General features: G+C 51.0%; 10 protein-coding genes across 10 annotated transcripts; 6 read left to right on the forward strand and 4 right to left on the reverse strand.

Moving 5' to 3' along the window:
- Nucleotides 1-12: 12 nt before the first annotated feature.
- Nucleotides 13-3,792, forward strand: F5Z01DRAFT_642854 (adaptin N terminal region-domain-containing protein). The gene is made up of 5 exons (XM_046262678.1): nucleotides 13-430; nucleotides 490-805; nucleotides 855-1,238; nucleotides 1,289-1,514; nucleotides 1,563-3,792. Coding segments are annotated over exons 1-5 (3,054 nt in total). The 5' UTR covers nucleotides 13-428; the 3' UTR covers nucleotides 3,689-3,792.
- On the reverse strand, nucleotides 3,611-6,604 carry F5Z01DRAFT_689614 (Rho-GTPase-activating protein 8; the record flags this gene model as incomplete). The annotated part of the gene is made up of 3 exons (XM_046266083.1): nucleotides 3,611-4,820; nucleotides 4,876-6,510; nucleotides 6,559-6,604. 3 exons carry the CDS (start codon nucleotides 6,602-6,604, stop codon nucleotides 3,940-3,942), a joined length of 2,562 nt encoding a protein of 853 aa, XP_046122223.1. The 3' UTR covers nucleotides 3,611-3,939.
- An 804-nt stretch (nucleotides 6,605-7,408) lies between these two features.
- F5Z01DRAFT_642858 (membrane dipeptidase-domain-containing protein) lies at nucleotides 7,409-9,214 on the forward strand. The gene is made up of 3 exons (XM_046262679.1): nucleotides 7,409-7,962; nucleotides 8,016-8,607; nucleotides 8,654-9,214. Exons 1-3 carry the CDS (start codon nucleotides 7,536-7,538, stop codon nucleotides 9,198-9,200), a joined length of 1,566 nt encoding a protein of 521 aa, XP_046122224.1. The 5' UTR covers nucleotides 7,409-7,535; the 3' UTR covers nucleotides 9,201-9,214.
- Nucleotides 9,215-9,870, reverse strand: F5Z01DRAFT_642863 (30S ribosomal protein S13). The gene is made up of 3 exons (XM_046262680.1): nucleotides 9,792-9,870; nucleotides 9,695-9,739; nucleotides 9,215-9,642 (listed from the first exon to the last, which is right to left on the reverse strand). Exons 1-3 carry the CDS (start codon nucleotides 9,792-9,794, stop codon nucleotides 9,331-9,333), a joined length of 360 nt encoding a protein of 119 aa, XP_046122225.1. The 5' UTR covers nucleotides 9,795-9,870; the 3' UTR covers nucleotides 9,215-9,330.
- On the forward strand, nucleotides 9,871-11,664 carry F5Z01DRAFT_642866 (cyclophilin-like domain-containing protein). The gene is made up of 4 exons (XM_046262681.1): nucleotides 9,871-10,537; nucleotides 10,586-10,712; nucleotides 10,767-10,918; nucleotides 11,048-11,664. Exons 1-4 carry the CDS (start codon nucleotides 10,210-10,212, stop codon nucleotides 11,227-11,229), a joined length of 789 nt encoding a protein of 262 aa, XP_046122226.1. The 5' UTR covers nucleotides 9,871-10,209; the 3' UTR covers nucleotides 11,230-11,664.
- Nucleotides 11,665-11,792: 128 nt separating this feature from the next.
- F5Z01DRAFT_615151 (uncharacterized protein) lies at nucleotides 11,793-12,242 on the forward strand (the record flags this gene model as incomplete). Its single annotated transcript, XM_046260851.1, has 2 exons — nucleotides 11,793-11,978; nucleotides 12,045-12,242. 2 exons carry the CDS (start codon nucleotides 11,793-11,795, stop codon nucleotides 12,240-12,242), a joined length of 384 nt encoding a protein of 127 aa, XP_046122227.1.
- A 302-nt stretch (nucleotides 12,243-12,544) lies between these two features.
- F5Z01DRAFT_191106 (uncharacterized protein) lies at nucleotides 12,545-13,657 on the reverse strand. Its single transcript, XM_046258006.1, has 5 exons — nucleotides 13,470-13,657; nucleotides 13,299-13,425; nucleotides 13,067-13,160; nucleotides 12,796-13,014; nucleotides 12,545-12,743 (listed from the first exon to the last, which is right to left on the reverse strand). Exons 1-5 carry the CDS (start codon nucleotides 13,562-13,564, stop codon nucleotides 12,604-12,606), a joined length of 675 nt encoding a protein of 224 aa, XP_046122228.1. The 5' UTR covers nucleotides 13,565-13,657; the 3' UTR covers nucleotides 12,545-12,603.
- A 1-nt stretch (nucleotide 13,658) lies between these two features.
- F5Z01DRAFT_191181 (nucleolar protein 12-domain-containing protein) lies at nucleotides 13,659-14,753 on the forward strand. The gene is made up of 2 exons (XM_046258008.1): nucleotides 13,659-14,041; nucleotides 14,093-14,753. The coding sequence occupies exons 1-2, from the start codon at nucleotides 13,829-13,831 to the stop codon at nucleotides 14,519-14,521; spliced, it is 642 nt and encodes a 213-aa protein (XP_046122229.1). The 5' UTR covers nucleotides 13,659-13,828; the 3' UTR covers nucleotides 14,522-14,753.
- On the reverse strand, nucleotides 14,612-15,570 carry F5Z01DRAFT_191136 (actin lateral binding protein). Its single transcript, XM_046258007.1, has 3 exons — nucleotides 15,315-15,570; nucleotides 14,933-15,237; nucleotides 14,612-14,865 (listed from the first exon to the last, which is right to left on the reverse strand). Exons 1-3 carry the CDS (start codon nucleotides 15,330-15,332, stop codon nucleotides 14,703-14,705), a joined length of 486 nt encoding a protein of 161 aa, XP_046122230.1. The 5' UTR covers nucleotides 15,333-15,570; the 3' UTR covers nucleotides 14,612-14,702.
- Nucleotides 15,571-15,625: 55 nt separating this feature from the next.
- F5Z01DRAFT_642877 (uncharacterized protein) lies at nucleotides 15,626-17,301 on the forward strand. Its single transcript, XM_046262682.1, has 3 exons — nucleotides 15,626-15,897; nucleotides 15,945-15,980; nucleotides 16,033-17,301. The coding sequence occupies exons 1-3, from the start codon at nucleotides 15,756-15,758 to the stop codon at nucleotides 17,100-17,102; spliced, it is 1,248 nt and encodes a 415-aa protein (XP_046122231.1). The 5' UTR covers nucleotides 15,626-15,755; the 3' UTR covers nucleotides 17,103-17,301.
- The last annotated feature ends 116 nt before the right edge of the window (nucleotides 17,302-17,417 follow it).

Raw genomic sequence — 17,417 nt, forward strand, 5'->3', positions numbered from 1 at the left:
CCTCGAGCGCCCCGTCACCAAAATTTACTTCAGTCGTAGCGGCACATACTTACCTTAGTACATAGTAGGTGCAGATTAATTGGTACGATTTATAGTAGGTACATGTTGTACGGAGTAACTAGGTACGTGTTTGTTAGCTTCTGGGCTACACCACTGTAGATGCCAAGCGTGGGGTTGGTCACTACCTACCTTACTACTAGTACTAAGTGCTGTCCCGTCCAACGCCGACAGCTCAACCAAGCTCAATCAACAAGTAACCACTTGCAGTTCCTCCGCCGGGGATTCAAGCGCCCTGCGTTCGCCAACATCGTCGAAACCTCACACGCGACATGCAGAATGCGACTACCCGCTCACCGCGCGTCTCGAAATCCTAAATAACGATCCTCCTCCAGATTCTCGTGTTTGCCCTTGCGCGCCGTGCCATCATCATGTCCGTAACCGTCTCCCGGCACAAAGCTCGCAAAGAACTCGTTGGCTAATGGAGTCAAGGTTCGAAAAATCACTGTACGACCTGATTCGAGGACTGCGAAACCATAAAGGGAATGAGAAAGATTATGTCCAGAAAAGCTTGAAGGAGTGCCGCTCCGAGATCCGCAGTCAGGACATAGATCTCAAGGCAACGGCGCTCCTGAAGCTGATCTACTTGGAGATGCTTGGTCACGATATGTCCTGGGCATCTTTCCACGTGCTCGAAGTTATGTCCTCGCCGAAGTACCATCAAAAGCGGGTAGGGTACCTGGGTGCTGTACAGAGCTTCCGCCCCGACACCGAGGTCCTGATGCTTGCTACCAACTTGCTGAAAAAGGTAGGGCGATGTTGTTCTGATACATTGAAGCCGCTAAGACTCTCCCCAGGATCTCGCTGCAACGACGCCAACGGTCATTTCGTTACCGATCGCAACACTTCCACACGTCATCACACCTTCACTTGCGCTTTCCACACTATCCGACTTGTTACCCCGTCTAAGCCACAGCCACTCGAACATCCGCAAGAAGACCCTGGTCACTCTTTATCGTCTGGCGCTCGTCTATCCAGAAGCTCTTCGAGCAGCATGGCCCAAAATAAAGGAACGATTGATGGATCCTGATGAGGACCCCAGTGTCACGGCAGCAATCGTGAATGTGGTGTGTGAGCTTGGATGGCGGCGACCGCACGACTTCTTGCCACTTGCCCCACGGTTATTTGAGCTACTTGTAGAGGGAGGAAACAACTGGATGGCGATTAAACTAATAAAACTGGTTGGTTCCATGCACGAACAAGAATGTCGACAATGCTTAACTCGATCTAGTTTGCAACCCTGACGCCCCTTGAGCCGCGCCTGGTCAGGAAGCTGTTACCGCCCCTCACAACACTGATCAAGACTACGCCGGCCATGTCCTTGCTGTACGAATGCATCAACGGGATTATTCAGGGCGGAATTCTTGGCGCTGAAGACGCTGGCGCTGAGGAAATCGCAACATTGTGCGTCAGCAAGCTTCGCGGCATGATGGTAATGGACGGAGGTGACGCTAACTGTGGGTTGCTGCTGCTTTTTGAGCATAGCCAGTGCTAATTGCTTGCAGTAAAATACGTTGCCCTCCTCGCCTTCAACAAGATTGTGATCACACACCCATTTCTTGTCTCGCAGCAAGAAGACGTTATCCTCGACTGTATTGACAGCCCAGACATCACTATTCGCATACAGGCACTTGACCTTGTGCAGGGCATGGTAGATGGCGACAGCCTGATCGCGGTGGTGAGCCGCTTGATGAAACAGCTCAAGTCTTCAAGCCCTTCAAGAGATGCTCCATTCGGGGGAAATCCTGCGGAAATTATCGAATCCGACGAAGAGGCCGCGTCTCAAGCCAAACTTCATAAGAATGGCAATCAGCAAGCATTAGCTTTACCCGACGACTATCGAGCCAACGTTATCAGCCGCGTCTTACACATGTGTTCCAGAGACAATTACGCCCATGTCAACGACTTCGATTGGTATATCGATGTTTTGACACAGATGGTGAGAATGGCACCAACACTGAAATCGGACTCCCAGTCACCATCCTCAGCTGGAGATGTCTCGGAACAAATCGGCGATGAGCTGCGCAATGTAGCAGTGAAGGTACGGGCTATGCGAGCTGCGGTTGTAGCAGCTTCGCAAGTGGTCCTGGCTTGGGTGAATGCCGATGCCCCTATTGGACACACTGTGTCGTCACCGTCATTAAAATCCGTTTGCTGGATCATTGGGGAGTTTGCTGAGCTGCTCACATCCCCATCTGACAGTCTCGATTCCTTGCTCCAGCTTATCGCGAGAACACATGTGCCTGGGCTTATATCTAGTGCACTACAGGCCATCGGCAAGGTGTTCTCCTCTATCGCTGGTGACCAGTCGGCCCCTTGGAATGCAGCCCGAAGGTCACAAGTTTCCCTACTCATCACCCGTATCGTTAATGCGTTGGATCCGTTGACCTTACATCCGAACCTTGATGTGCAGGGCCGTGCCATCGAATTCACGGAACTCCTGAGGCTCACGGCAGAAGCCGCTGCTCAGGGACAGATAGCAACAACACAGGAGTCGGCAACATGTCCCCCTCTACTCCTCACTCAGGCTGTGCCTGCTCTGTTCAATGGTTGGGAGCTCAACTCTGTGGCAGTCACTGCACAGTGCCACGTGCCTCTCCCAGACACCATCGACTTGAATGAGCCTATCCATAATGACTTGGACGCGTTGCTATCTGGTGCAAGCACCATTGTCCCGGAAATGGACACGGATACGGACACGGATAATGATTTCGATTCATACTATCATCACAGGCCGGCTCCTACAAGTATTTCTTCCGTCTCATTGCCTGCTATCAATCGAGTCGTCGATGCCGCAAAAGAAGTCCCCGGTGGATATCAGTCGGCCTCGGAGGATGCCTACCTGGATTCTGACATCATTGCCCGACGGCGGGCAGAACGACATGCTCGTAACAAAGACGACCCTTTCTATATCCCTGCTGCCGAGGTCGTCGCCAAACCCTCCACGCCAATACACAATATACTCAAAGACAACAATGGAACAGAACTTGACGTCGACTCGATCCCCATTATGCAATTGGATCTTGGCTCACCTGAACCAGCAGCTGGAGCGTTCCAGCAGAGACCTCAGACTCGGCCGAAACAGAAGATTATCGTTGCAGACGATGAGACGCTGGGTGGCGCTAATAGCTCCGGCCGCGAATACGACTCTGAGAACCACTCTGACAACTATCACAAGCCAAAGACCAAATCGAGGAAACTGCGGCAAGGTCTTTTGCAAGTAGATTCCAGTCACATCGGGGCTTTGGCTCTCGAAGTAGGCGGTGATCGCAGTGAGGCAGAGAACCATGACCAGCGACTGCGCGAAGAAGCAGAGATGCAACTGGCAATGAAGGAAGTTGAGCGACTGAGGTTGGAGATGCAGCGAGCCAACGAGCGTATAAGCCTTCCACAGGGTATTGACGCGGAGGGCACAGTGGTCAAGCGGAAAAAGCAGAAAAAGAATAATTCGAGCACTGTAGTGCAAGGGCAACCTGGAGAGCAGGCGAAGCCTAAGAAGAAGAAGAACAGGAATAGGATGCCTCCACCTGAAGAGCATGGAGTCACTATGGAGACGGCAAGTCATGGCGATTCGGAGTCAAGTAGCAGGAAACCAAAGGAAGGGACCCTAGGCGAGGCAGCCACTGGGTAATAGTGGTAACTGTTTGATCTGCTTCGATACTACCTTAGTTTAGACTTGTGGCGATGAGAAGCAAGTCTAAACATACCTATAGCAGTACAAAATTTGTAGCAACAATGCGTCACAAAACCTTATTATTCCCCAATAAAGTACATACATATGCATAACTACTAGTAATAAACAGCAAATCCACTGACTGAAGAATTTCTAAGTCAATTCCACCGGCTGGCTCGCTGACAATGCAACAAGGATGATAAACTTTCTCAATCCTCCATCGGTTTATCTTCCAAAGTCACCCCTCGAGAAGTTTCACTACCTGGTGCCGTAGGTACACGACGCCCGCCAATGAATTTGGCAGATGTGCGGTTCGACGATGAAATGCTGTCTCGCTTCTCACTCTCCTTGCTCCCGCCAATGCTATCTGTCTGCTTATGCTGTTGGTTCGGCCCCTCACTGGTGTTCGGCAGGTCGCCGCCATCGGGCACATCAAGGCTGGACCTTTTGGTCAGATTGGGCCCGGTGATGCTGCCAATATTCGCAAGACTGCTACGTTGACGGTCACTACTTGTGGTAGGACTTGTCTGGATAGGGAAGCGCGTCTCTGGACCACCGCTAGAGCGGTCACGGCGGTGGCCACGCGGGCTTGGAGCTGGGCTGGTAGCTCGGCTGCGATTCGCATTGGCCTTCTCCAGTAGAGCACGGTTGCGCTCTTCCATTAAAGCTTTGCGATTGCTTTCGTCTGTGCTGATGGCCCGAGATCGTTGGGTTGTCACCGACGTTGAATGACTGAGTGTCGACATTCGCTTTAGTTCGGCGAAAATATGATCTTTATGCGCAAGCAAGTCACGAACAAGTTTGTATGCATGCTTTTCCTCCAGAGTCAGGGACGTCTGAGTGCGTGGACGTAGAATGCACGGCGCCAGGACAGCCGCAAGGGCTGTAACGTAGACCTCATCGGCTGATGTCAGGTCGATGAGACGAGTGAAGTGGTTCATGCAGGCGTCCAGCGTGGCGATATTTGTGAGGCGCAGCTGAGAAAGCGTTTGCTGGAGTACAGCGACGCGGGAATTCTCCGTGCCATTAGCCGTGGGGTTGTTGTAAATGGTACGAATTATCTCATATACATGAGAGGAAACTAGAGAGTCTTCCAAGGGGTTAGTCTGTGGAGGAACACCAACGGTGGTCACACGAGAACTTACCAGGAAGCTCCAAGAGATACAACTTCAAGAGACTGGCAACTGTTGGTACATCGTATTCGGCGAGGATATCCGCTGAAAATTGCTTGCCATCGTTGACCCGGGCCCGTAACTTGTGTGTTTGAGCAAGTGGAACATCGACAAGCCATACGCCGCGCCTGGCTTCGTCACCCTCAAGATCAGGGTAGTGATGGTCCAGGTAAGTAAGAATGGTTGTAACGATGACTGGTACGCGCTTCTTATCAGCCCGTGCGCGGGCTTCGAGATCCACCCCAAAAGTCTGCTCATCCGCCTTGTTGTAGTAGTTCTCGTAAACGACAGTTTTCGGCACAAAGCAGCCAGTCCGATAGTTCTCAAGAAGATACCTCAAGTCGCCCTGAGGCTGTATAGTTTCTTGAAAGAGCATCATTTTGTCCACTGTGGACTGTAGACTCGGTATGACGTTGCCAATAGCCCCAGAAAAGTCTAATATGACTGTCTTGATGGCCTTGAGGCGGTCGAATTCGCAACGCTCAAGAAACTTGAGATGCAAGAAAATTGCTTCCTCTAGATCGCAACGAAGTTCATCGAGACGCTTCACACCCAACTTGTACTTGTCGTCCGCTTCTTTGGCCTCTCGCTGTAATCTTTGACGTGGAGTCTCGTCGGGGTGCGCTCTACTCGGCATGACGTTCCAATTGGCGAGGTATTCACTCACATTGCCAAAAACAGGAGAGTCCCCTCCGACTTCAGAGTTGTTCGACGGCATCGAAAAGGTTCGGTTAAGAGGGACCTTTTTCTCAGGAATGCCTGCCAGTTGGAATGCCTTTGTCTTCCATTGGTAGTTCATCTTCGAACTATTGGCGAAAACGCTGCCAACATTGCCAATCAAGCGCAGAAACCCGTTCGTGATGAGATCTTGGCCGATGCGCTCGGCATAGCTGATGCTTGTCCCACCCATGTGGCGCTGGACATACTCCACAATGTCAGAACCCGTCGACACATTTTGATACGTGCCTAGGATTGCGACTTTATGTTCGCCCATTTTGATCGTTGACAGCATTTGAAGAAGGATCTGTTTGATTTGATCTGTCTGGTAGATCTCGTCGCCGATCTCAAAGACATCTTCCTCGGGCTCATACTCGTCCTCCTGCACCTTGATCTCTGGAATATTCGGGGTTGTATTGTTTTTCGGACTCGACTCGGGTTCTTGAAAACCCAACTTGTTTTCCTCCTCCAGATCCTCCATCAGGCGGCATTTGTTGAAGTAGACCGATCGTAGTTTCTTGACCGACTCCGCTTGTCGATCGTGAGCTTTGATACGTGACTGCAAATCGTCCTGGGAGTCTTGTAACCGGCTCTCGTGGGCATCGCACCATCTGGAAAAGGGGCTGACGACGAGATCGCGGATGCTTGAAGCTATGCGGTGGTGGTTTGCGGAGGCGTCTTGCATCTCGCTTTTGATGCCATCGTAGGCCTTTCGAACAGTAGCGCCCTCATCTCGGGAAAAGCCTCCCGATACCTTCTCAGCAGCCGGCACAACGTTGGCCAGATGGCTACTGTAAGTTTCCTCGGCTTCGGCTCGCATGCGGGCAATAGTCAAGACTTGTCTATTCTCTTTGACTCCCTGCTGAAGCTTCTCAAAGAGAACACCAAGTCCTAAAAATGCAGTTAGTGGGCAATCTCTACCTCGCAGTGCAAACTCACCTGCAGCGTAGTCGCTGGACCAAAACGAATCCGCAAAGCCGGGCATCGTGTGCAGCACGTATGCGTCCACGCGGTTAGGTAGGTGTGCGATTGATGTTCCGAGAGCTGCCAATCGACCAGTCGACAACTTCGAATGACCTGGTTGTGGCGACAGAGGGCGGCGGTGATGCCCGATTCTGAGCAGCCCTTTCGCACAGCTTTCGAGGAAGAACGGACTCGCGCGAAGAGTTGTAGGTCAAAACACAACCAAGTCGAACCCGAATGCTGAGCGAGAAGCTCCGCAGTGCCACCGGCTAACAATCGAGCAGCTTCGTAAGCGGAGGGGGAGAGATTTGTATGATTGCGCGAGCCAAATTTGCAGGACTAGACACGAGAAAGGAGAATCGCAGTGTGTGTGACATAAAGCAGGGACCTCTGTACTGAGGACGGGACCCGTTGGCTACCTAGTACCTAAGGTATCACCGTATCAGAGCTGAAGCCTGAAGCAGCAGACCCTGGACCTGACGCTACGATGAAAGGGGGAAGGCGTCGTTAGCACGAGCGTCACAGCATAAGCCAATGTTATTGCCGCTTACGACCTCCACGTTTCGTCAGCAAAAAACGCCCAAGTCGCAGACTGCACTGTGCAGTGTCGTGTGGCCCATGATGATTAAATAATTAACATTCTACCATCGATACGCGCGGGTCAATATCTACGATTCATACATATATTCCCAATTAATACACACAGGTCATTTATTGACTGTAATTAGGCAGTGTTACGAACTTGTAGTTAGGATGCCTGAACACACGCTAACTTCTGATGATGTCAACAAATGCCAATCTTGATTCTTACCGCCCTCCCTCCCTACTACTACGTAATAAGTAGTACCTACTACCTAATAAAGTACCTGTAGCTTACTATAGTACTATACGTATTACCCTACGGTGCCTACAAGTTACCTGATGGGCTTCCCGCTTCGAAATAGTACACTGCAATGGCCCGAAGGAATATTGTGGACCATTGCTCATCTCATGTACTTGTTCCATCACAGCTGACCCGCAGCAACTTCATACTGTTCTTGTACATTGCGCCCAAACAAGGTCGGAAGTTCACCATAATGGCCGATCATACTGATCATCCCGACTCACACATGCTCGCGATGGACCCAATTGCTCCATATCGCATACGTGCAAGATCTTGCCTTGAGAAGGGTGATGGCGAAGCTCACCGGCCATCTACCCAGCCGCGAAGAGCCCCCTCATGGCGGACAGTTATTATGAGCATGATCTTCATCATTTTCACAGCGAGCTTCTTCCACACCCCAGGCAGAGAGCGCGTCTACCGAACGCTCGAGCAATATCGTGGCCTGTCGTCTTTCGAACAAAGAGCCCGCCGCGTGCTGGCTCGAACGCCTCTAATCGGTGAGTTCGCTTGAATGATCCGCTGGGCAACGGAGTCTCACACTCCACTTTAGACGGACATGTCGATATGGCTATGCTCATCAGAGGCGTCTATGAGAACAAAATCGATAACGAGGAGTGGAAAATGGCCTTCGAGAATGGCAACCTTGCCGGCCATGCCGACATCAAACGCTTGAGAGACGGCATGTCGGGGGGCGCGTTCTGGAGTGTTTGGGCCCCTTGCCCACGGAATGGCTCCGACTTCTCTGACGGGAACCTTCAAAAAAGCCTTCAATTTACACTGGACCAGATTGACCTCATGCACCGCATACACACCATGTATCCGGATGACTTCTCCCATGCTCAGGGGCTACATGCTACCGATGCTTTGCGTGTCTGGGCTGAAGGCAAGCTGATCTCGCCCTTGGGCATTGAGGGACTGCATCAAATCGCCAACAAAGCCTCCAATCTGCGCCGATTTTACGATCTCGGCGTACGTTATGCGACACTGACCCACAACTGCCACAACAAGTTCGCCGATGCTGCGCAAGAGGAGTATCCAATGCGCAAAGCAACCCCTGTCTTCAACGGAGTCAGTGAGGATGGAAGAAGGTTGATTAATGAAATGAACCGTATCGGTATGATCGTTGATATTGCACATGTCAGGTGAGTATTCCGTTGGGTCATCGGTAAACACACTAACAGGACCTAGCGAGGACACAATGGTTGATGTACTTGGTGGCAATGATGAGTGGTCTGGTTCCAGAGCGCCCGTTATCTACTCACATAGTTCGGCGTACGCCATCTGCCCTCATCCTCGCAATGTCAAAGATTATGTCTTGAACATGGTCAAGGAGCGCAATTCGGTAGTATTGGTCAACATCGCTGGCCAATTTTTAGCCTGCAGAGATGTAGGGGCCGATGATGGAATACCTGAGCCTGTTCCGGAGGAGGCCACATTGGGCCGAGTTGTCGAGCACATCATGTACATTGGCGAGCTCATCGGCTACGATCATGTCGGTGTTGGTACAGACTTGGACGGAATTCCAGATGCCCCCGAAGGATTCAAAGACGTTACGGGTTATCCAGCCCTTGTCGCAGAGCTTCTGAGGAGAGGCGTGAGTGACGAGGATGCGGCCAAGATTGTGGGGAAGAATGTGCTGCGTGTCTGGGCCGATGTAGAGGAAGTCGCTGCTGGGTTGCAGGCAAAAGGCGAGCCTGTTCTTGAGGATGACGTTTACTACGACGGCCCTTACTGATAGAAGACCATCAATCTTTTGATTGCAAGTTGCCTCAAAGGTTGTATGTATGGAATTATATATAGTGTGTGATGCGGGAACACCTTCTCTCGTACTAGTACATCATCGGTCGGCAGCCACAAGCGTCCTGTCAGACCCTCCGTGGAAGTCTGTTGAGTTTCGATGCTGTTGACGTTTGAGTCTGAGTTTTCTGACCACGAACCGGGTATCCCATGGCGTGTCGCCTGCCTCTGTAGGAACCGATATCGCGTAACCTTTGAATGTTGTCGTTCATGAGCTTTCGTGCGTCGTTATCGATGGTCATTTGCGATAGTTCAGCCGTGAGAGATGTGACCGTCCGCGGATTCAGTGATCCACATTTGGCAAGCTTGTGTATCGAAAATTTAGCCATGATGCGGGAGGAAGAAGTAGGCCCGAGGTTGTAGAAGGACTCTAGGGCTTTCTAACAGATGATCAGATGTTCAGTTCTTCCACGGGATGAACTGGAATCCTACCTTCACAAGACGGCCCTCGCCGAAATTGACGCCCATTATGAAGACCTCGGTCGTGTTAGTTAATTCTCAAGTGTATGCGATCTCTCGCTGGCCTTACCATCTTGGCAAGAGCGCGTATTCGCGTTATTCAGCTTCGGCAAACATTGGCGTTGATTTTGTAATGCTGGATCGACGGGCGAACCATCTATCAAGTCCCCGCCTCGGCGAAACCACGGTGAGGAAGAAGCACTAGTGGGTGATCCACTATCGACTTACCGTGACGTTAACCTACCAATCACGCTCCCCTAACCGTCATCGACCCTCACTGGCCTCAGTTTACTGCAGCCTGCAGCCGCCAGGTGCAACCGTGCCAGTGGCTGAGCGCATGGGTCCAGTCTTCTTGCATGATGCTCAGCGGGGAAGGGTCGCAGCTTTAGCCCCTCGACCAAAGTCACTTAAAACGTGGCCTCTCCAATCTATTTACCTTTCTCGCTCTCTTCTTTTGTTACTCATTGTTCATTGAAATCGCTGTCGCAATGTTTGGCATTCAGAGATTCCTTGTCACCTTCGTCGTGCTCTTCGGGGTGCTGGCGGTCCTGTTTTCCCAAACTGTTGACGCCTCAAAAGGACCTAAGATCACCCACAAAGTGTACTTCGACATCCAACAAGGCGACGAGAACCTTGGCCGTATTGTCATGGGTCTCTACGGCAAGACAGTCCCTGAGACAACGGAGAACTTCCGTGCTCTTGCTACCGGCGAGAAGGGATTTGGATACGAGGGATCGACGTTTCACCGTGTGATCAAAGATTTCATGATTCAAGGCGGCGACTTCACCAAAGGCGATGGCACAGGTGGCAAGTCAAGTAAGTGTTCAAACTTGATGTTCGTTCTCATGTTGACAACCATCCAAGTCTACGGCAACAAGTTCAAGGACGAGAACTTTAAGTTGAAGCATACCAAGAAGGGCATGCTGTCCATGGCAAATGCTGGCCCCGATACCAATGGATCACAGTTCTTCATAACCACTGTCATCACATCGTGAGTTTCCCACCGTCTCGCCAAGGGTAACAGGACGAAAACTGACCAATTAAGATGGCTGGATGGTCGTCATGTAGTGTTCGGCGAGGTCCTTGAGGGTTACGACATTGTCGATAAGATCCAGAATTCAAAGACAGCTCGCGGAGATAAGCCTGTCGATACCGTCAAGATTGTGAAGAGCGGCGAACTTGAAGTTCCACCCGAAGGTACCCACGTTGAGCTTTAGAAGCACTTGCAAAACCTCTTGGGCCTCTTAGTGCCCATTACCTCTCCTCCTCATTCACGACGAAGGACCCAGTACTCACGGTGTGCTGATTATTCTTGTATCTGTTCAGACTTGAAGGTACAAGCGCCGGCTTCGATACCCCCGTCGAATACGATTGGTCAACTTAGTGGTCTTGCTGCGTGGCAGAAGCTTTTGGGGGTCTGCATCGTGTTTGCCGTTTGCATCGGGTTTGTGAAAAAGGCCCAGCGGCATAACACCCACCGTGGTCCGCACGAAAAGACCGCTGCATGAAAGGGGGCTAGCTAGAGAGGAGTGCGTCGATAGTTCGATAGTGTCCTGAGGCTAGTAGGTGCTATCCTCTAGGTGGATTAATATGCAATTGCAGTTGCTTTGTAACTCGATTAGTTGTGGTGCTTTGGCTCTTCACGCCGGTTTCGACCGTCATTTGAAGTCCTATTGCTGCTTGCAACTTGTCATGCTGTGAGCTAGAAGTTGTTGATGACCTCACATTGCCAGCGCCTTAATATTGAACGTGCTTTGGCCAGCCTCAGCGGCAAGCACAAGCGTTACGAAGTCTTACCAAAGGTTAGCAATTCGAGAGCAACTGAATCCCTGCGAGTTCAATTTATTAGTTATGGTATCTTTATACTTGGTTGTTGCACAGGTGACGACCCACTGTGTGCTTAAAACCAATCAAAGTAAGTTGTCGGGTAGCCCATTCACTACTAGTAGTTGGTAGCTCTAGGCTCGAGCAGAATTCGAGGAGATTCGTACTAGTCGCGAGACGACATTCATTCACTAAAACCATCCCGCATATCAGTGACTGTGGCATCAACCCCAGGCATCTCGCGATCATGAAAATACTCAGTCTTAATTTTTTGACGTGCGCAGTCAAGGCCTGCAAAACGTCGCCTAACTCATACCCTCTACACCCCAAGGACGCTGAACTCGTGCAGGATGAGCTCGGACTCAAGCCCGAAATGATTATAAGTGTGCTGCCACGCATTGATTGGGAAGCGTTGAAGAGCACCTGTTCAGAGGTAAGACTGGTCGCCCCGGGCCCTGTCATTCCTACCGTCGCTCTGACCACACGCTCTTTTTTTTAGTTGGGCTTCCCAGCACTACCAGAAGCGGCGCCGACGAAAGAAGAACTTGAAAACGACGAGAAAATTTTGAAAGACTTGCATCATTTGCTGTTGGAAACGTCTATATCGGAGGGAAAGCTTGTCTGCGGCAATTGTGGCCATGAATACGCGATCAAAGAGGGTATTGCCAATTTTTTACTCCCGGGACACTTAGTTTGAACGGGCATGGCAGATGAACGAAGGCTTTCATGGATTTAAGCGTCATTTCGGAGACGCAGTGGCAACAGCGCTGGAGGCCAATCGCAGACTCAATATCTATGCCTCCAGTTGTTGGTGTATACCTGGTCAGGAGATTCATACTCGAGTTACGTCCGCTGAACATGCATGGCTATCATATCGCATGATCGTCCATTACCAGATGCCACCCATCAGGGCCGTATCAAGCCAGAGACGCGAAGCATAACAAGGATATATTCGGCTTGACCACCTTGAGTACAATCGCAACAGCACTACGAGGCTCCCGACCTTTCAACATGCATACGTAGCTTGCATAGTCTTCTCCTTCAACTTATCCAAGGCGCTATTGCTGCTTCTTCTGCGCTGCCGGGCCCATGTCCTTTTCAAATGCACCGTATGGAACTTCCAAACTCGACAAAGCGCGCAATCCAACACCAAGGATCGCAAGCAAGATAATTGCAACGATGGCACCCATGAAAATGCCTATTGTAATCAGTCTATGCCATCGTTGAGAGGTTCAGCCAGTGAGACGTACCTGGCGTGAAGAACTGGTATTTCTCGAAGAGGGGCAGCTCGTCCCAATTTGTTCCATTGTCTTTGCGTCGCTGCAAGAGCTGCGCACCTCTCTTCAACTCCATCTGCGCAGGCGTGTCAAATGATGCTTCGTACACAGGTTCGACAGGGCTCGAAAGCAGCACTATAGTGTAGTCGCTCCCTGTGGCGGCATGCTCAATGGCTCTCACTAGGCGATCGTCTGTGCGCGTGGTGAGCTTGTGATGCAAGCCAAACGTTCAGGGAATGGTTACCTATGGCTGGCCAAGTATCATCAGATCTGGTCGCGAAGTCGACAACAGTAATGGTGGCTTCCTTGTCGAGATTGCCACATGCCTGGGTCACGTCCTTGGAAAGACGCTCCACTGTACCCAAGCCCATGTTCCCAATCACTTCTGGCACGATGTACTTTCCTCGGACTGACGAAGCTTCGGCAGCGTTGCATAGACTTGGGAGGGAGCATCCATTTGGACCTCGGAGGCTCGCAGCTGTCAATCCTGGCTGGTTGATAAGGAGGTAGCTGGTAGTCGGACATTGCCCCAAAAATTGCTGCGCGTTGTCGAGGACGGAATTATTGACTTGGATTGAATCGCTGACTTGTGATCTCGGGATCCTACACGAGTTAGCTCAGTAAACCAGCTTGATACATTATCTCACGGTTGAGATGAAAGCAAAACAAAGGATGATGAATCGGAAAATGCTGCCGATAGCCCGGCCAGTGCCAGGGCGCAGGATAGAATTTGGCAGCGCATCGTAGATTTTTGGTAAAGTTGAGCTCCTGAAGTTGCTGATCACGATGTACGCTACGTATCTGTACTCCGTAGCAAATGATGCAGTGCACAGCTCTGACAGTTTGAACTCTGCTTACGTAAAAGCTATCGTTATGACGGAAACCCCGGTATGTGCACACCGCGGTGAAGCTTTGCAGCATCCCGCCATGGGCATTCAAGAAAATTGATGTCACCAAGCTATCCAACTGAAAGGTCACGTCCAGCGGTGACATTCGTCCACTCGAAATGTTCGCGAAACCGAGACCGAAGAAGAGTATCTTGCCGGCCCCCTCCAAGAAACGAAAGGCAACTCCTGCAATTGAAGAAATTTCTTTCGACAACGATGCCCGCCACGAATACTTAACAGGCTTCCACAAACGCAAACAACAGCGAATTAAGCATGCACAAGATGAAGCCGCGAAAAAAGCCCGGCAGGAGAAAATTGAACTGAGGAAACAGGTATTGCTCCTAGTTCAGACGTCGTGAAACGCCAGATGTTGATTTTGGCAGGCCCGCGAAGATCGCAAGCGCGAAGTAGAAGAACATGTTGAGATGGTGAACAAGCTGTTGAAGGAATCGAATGCTGCTACTTCTTTGGCGGATGGTTCAACTTCTGAGGAGAGTGAAGAGCAATGGGACGGTATCCCTGATCCGCCCGAGCAGGACTTGGTGGATCAAGAAGAGGAATATGTTGACGAGGACCGTTTCACCACTGTCACAGTCGAGTCAGTCAATGTGTCGCGAGATGGGTTCGAAAAGCCTAGCGAGGATTCCAAACTCGACCAAGAATCACAACAAGCGCCTCCCGAGAACAAGAGTGAGCAAGCGCCGCCAACATTGAAGCCTAAGAAGAAAAAGGCCCCAAAGTTTCGTTATGAGACTAAACTCGAGAGGAAGCTCACGGACACGAAACAACGACTCAAGAATAAAAGAAGATAGGCATGACATCTCTCTCTGTTAGTAAAGCCGTATATCGTCTGCCCCTCGAAGTTGAGCAGAGCTCTGGCTCCAAAAGATGGTACATACGCCAACTCTGATCAGATCAAAGATGCCCGTAAGCAATATCCATCATGCACGCTATCTGGGAACATCGTTCTTCCACATTATCGGCGCACTCCGCTCAGATGGTGCCAATCTCAGCCTGAAGATCGTCCAATTCCTTCTGAAGGGTCGAGTGCTTCTTTGCCATTTCCTCATACTTCTGCTCCCACTGATCGCGTTCTTGCTCGAGAGCTTGGACCTTGCGCTCGAAGTGGCCAGCTTTGACGTCGGTTTGCCGGAGCCTGGAAGTTGAGCGTTAGCTGCCGTATAATTTGGTCTGTATATGCATCGTCTGAGCTCTTCACGTACTTCTCGTTCGCCTCGCGTAGAGTCTTGTCTGCCTCCTCAGCCTCCTCTTCCAAAAGTTGAAGACGGCGTTGAAGTGTTTCGTTTTGAGTGCCGTGCTGCTGGCCTTCTTCGGCCGATTTCTTGAAGTCTTTGATCGAAGTTTCTAGCTTGTCGACATCTGTTTCCAAAACTCCGTTCTTGTGCTGCAGAGATGTGATCTCCTGCTCTTTGGCGAGATTCTCTTGCTCTAGGGTCTTGACACGAGCCTGAAGCTCCTCAACCTTGGCTACGGCCTCGTCCGCCTCCAGGCGTAGAGAGTTCATTTTCTACGTTGAAAGTGTCAGCCAACATAGATGCTTCACGTTGTTTGCGGTCCACTGTAGGGCCGAGCGGGCGACTATACCTCCTTGATGCGATCCATGGTGAGTTCGGTTGAGTCAACAGCTTTAAGGGTTAAGAGGTCTTGACGGCTTCACAGGTTATGAATTGAAATCCAAAGCGCGATGTGGCAGTTTGGAATGGAGGAGAATGGGAGGTTGATGTGGTGTAGGGGGGATAGGGGTGGGGAAGCAGAAAGTGGTGCAAGTGCCCCTCGGTAAGGTGAGGTAGGAAGGTAAGGTCTCCACTGTATCCGTACCATGACCGTGACTGCAATGACGGTGAGTCGGTGACCGTCACTGCCGTGGAAGCTGCACTCCAATATCTGCGTTGCTCGGCCAACATTGTTCTGCGGCTTGGCATAGTCAAAACAGACTACACCCGAAACTTGATTCATTACCTTACCTAGTACTTATGAGGAGTATCACCCACGATACCGAAAGCGAGCCTGTAGTTCATACCCAGCATGTATGCTGCGCGGCATAATCAAGAGAATCTTGCACATTCTCGTCAGGTCCCCACGAAGCAAGCACCAAGCAGCAGAAGTGCCCGATTCGCAGGAACTCCCTGCAACGATGGCTACGAAAACGCCAAACCAATCCTACGTAGTAAGCTATGCGAACAATCTTTCAGACTCCATGTGACGAATAATTAGGTGGCAAAGGCCGGGATTTTCCTAAGACGCCCATGCGTAAGTGAAACCTCAGTCCTCGCAGCTTGCTCGCGCTCACCTGTCCAAACAGAAGGGCAAGCAAGAGCGCCCTTAGGAGCCAAAACAACGAATGCGAATGTCAAGACAGGTCAGCCTGCTGGCGAAAAGACGGTTTTAGCCGGCAGCAGAAGCGCCGTTACCCAAAAACCAACGACAACAAAGAAACAATCCAAACCAACGCTGGCAGTAGAACGAAAGAGCATCCTTGTTATACAATCGGACGACGAAGAGCCCGAGTACGCGCCGCCTCGACCTTTTGAAGCGCCTTACCAGTCTGATCTTCTGCCGCCCGGTGGTCTGACGTTCGAAGCATTTCAAAACGACAAGCTCCTACGCGGCTACTACGAGAATTTCGTCAATCCCGTCGATGAAGATGGCATATCTCTCCACGACAAAGGTCTCCGAACAGAGAAAGCGATTGCTCTGCGAAAGGCAGAGGCATACAATGAGGCGCAATTGCAGGACTTGGACTGGGGCATGCTCGATTTGAAGAGCGTCGGGCGAACCCCGGTGAAGGCCAGCGGGGCCCCCAAAACTACTCGAGTAACAGGACAGGTCAAGCCTCGAGACACAGCACGTCGTGGGCGGTTGTCGACAACGAGATCGACAACAGCTGATAGGAGAAACCCTCCGCCATCTATTGTACGCAAGCAGCCCATGAGCACTGCAGCCCCGCTCCGGACCTTACCCAGGAAAGCCTGGAGACCGTTGGGAAACAACGGGCGCGGTGGCCCAAAATTGTCTGCTCACGAGGACCGAGCTCGAATTGACGCCCCTGTCAAGTCAGCGATAACGACAACGTTGGAGCATATCAGAGATACAAGAGATGAAGCATCATCGGCTGCTCCATATGGGCGTATCCGGCGCGCGGCTCTCCGCTCCGGCACATCCATCACCTCCGACAAATCGGAGAAGAACAATGCTTCAGCGTCCACAGCATCTAATTCCACTGCTCCGCGCAGAAACGGTGCAGTCTCAGTACTTGATTTCGCTTTCCTGAACGTTGCCGACTCGGAGAGTGACGACGGTGGGGTGTTACCTGGTAATGAGCTCCTTGTCCTAGACGAGGAAGAAGACTTTCAACTGCAGCCCATCGCGTAAGTCGAAAGCTTGAACAGTTGTCGCGCGATTGTTCGGGCATGGCACTGCGTGATGAGATTTACCACATTTTGGTCATTCGTCTAGAAGCCGCTTCAAGCGGCAAGCGTTAGTAGCGTCACCCAAAATAATATTGAAGCTAGCTCATGCGACAATGAAGAACCATTTTTGTGTCTCCTAAAGAGATTCTCAAGTTGTCCAATATTTCTATTACGAGATGAATGACTTACAGCTTTGGCGTATTTACTTACTGCAGGGTTGCCTGTTTTTCGCAACTACCAAGTATTAAGTACTTCAATTACTACTAACACGGAGTAC

Source organism: Emericellopsis atlantica, assembly GCF_019669845.1.
Source record: "Emericellopsis atlantica unplaced genomic scaffold F5Z01scaffold_2, whole genome shotgun sequence".
Classification (NCBI taxonomy): Eukaryota; Fungi; Ascomycota; class Sordariomycetes; order Hypocreales; family Bionectriaceae; genus Emericellopsis; species Emericellopsis atlantica.

Excerpts from the sequence above, each read along its gene's own strand:
- F5Z01DRAFT_642854 (XM_046262678.1), top strand. Across the intron at positions 1,239-1,288 it reads CGATTAAACTAATAAAACTG|TTTGCAACCCTGACGCCCCT; the intron begins GTTGGTTCCATG and ends AACTCGATCTAG. Across the intron at positions 1,515-1,562 it reads GGACGGAGGTGACGCTAACT|TAAAATACGTTGCCCTCCTC; the intron begins GTGGGTTGCTGC and ends AATTGCTTGCAG.
- F5Z01DRAFT_642858 (XM_046262679.1), top strand. The coding sequence starts at position 7,536 with ATGGCCCGAAGGAATATTGTGGACCATTGCTCATCTCATGTACTTGTT. Across the intron at positions 7,963-8,015 it reads GGCTCGAACGCCTCTAATCG|ACGGACATGTCGATATGGCT; the intron begins GTGAGTTCGCTT and ends ACTCCACTTTAG. Across the intron at positions 8,608-8,653 it reads GTTGATATTGCACATGTCAG|CGAGGACACAATGGTTGATG; the intron begins GTGAGTATTCCG and ends AACAGGACCTAG.
- F5Z01DRAFT_642863 (XM_046262680.1), bottom strand. Across the intron at positions 9,643-9,694 it reads GCGAGGGCCGTCTTGTGAAG|AAAGCCCTAGAGTCCTTCTA; the intron begins GTAGGATTCCAG and ends ATCATCTGTTAG.
- F5Z01DRAFT_642866 (XM_046262681.1), top strand. The coding sequence starts at position 10,210 with ATGTTTGGCATTCAGAGATTCCTTGTCACCTTCGTCGTGCTCTTCGGG. Across the intron at positions 10,538-10,585 it reads TGGCACAGGTGGCAAGTCAA|TCTACGGCAACAAGTTCAAG; the intron begins GTAAGTGTTCAA and ends CAACCATCCAAG. Across the intron at positions 10,919-11,047 it reads ACTTGAAGTTCCACCCGAAG|ACTTGAAGGTACAAGCGCCG; the intron begins GTACCCACGTTG and ends GTATCTGTTCAG.
- F5Z01DRAFT_191106 (XM_046258006.1), bottom strand. The coding sequence starts at position 13,564 with ATGCGCTGCCAAATTCTATCCTGCGCCCTGGCACTGGCCGGGCTATCG. Across the intron at positions 13,161-13,298 it reads ACCAGCCAGGATTGACAGCT|GACGTGACCCAGGCATGTGG; the intron begins GCGAGCCTCCGA and ends CGTCTTTCCAAG. Across the intron at positions 13,015-13,066 it reads TGATACTTGGCCAGCCATAG|ACGATCGCCTAGTGAGAGCC; the intron begins GTAACCATTCCC and ends CCACGCGCACAG.
- F5Z01DRAFT_191181 (XM_046258008.1), top strand. The coding sequence starts at position 13,829 with ATGTTCGCGAAACCGAGACCGAAGAAGAGTATCTTGCCGGCCCCCTCC. Across the intron at positions 14,042-14,092 it reads AAATTGAACTGAGGAAACAG|GCCCGCGAAGATCGCAAGCG; the intron begins GTATTGCTCCTA and ends TGATTTTGGCAG.
- F5Z01DRAFT_191136 (XM_046258007.1), bottom strand. Across the intron at positions 14,866-14,932 it reads CTACGCGAGGCGAACGAGAA|GCTCCGGCAAACCGACGTCA; the intron begins GTACGTGAAGAG and ends CTCAACTTCCAG.
- F5Z01DRAFT_642877 (XM_046262682.1), top strand. The coding sequence starts at position 15,756 with ATGTATGCTGCGCGGCATAATCAAGAGAATCTTGCACATTCTCGTCAG. Across the intron at positions 15,898-15,944 it reads CGCCAAACCAATCCTACGTA|GTGGCAAAGGCCGGGATTTT; the intron begins GTAAGCTATGCG and ends ACGAATAATTAG. Across the intron at positions 15,981-16,032 it reads TTTTCCTAAGACGCCCATGC|AAGGGCAAGCAAGAGCGCCC; the intron begins GTAAGTGAAACC and ends CTGTCCAAACAG.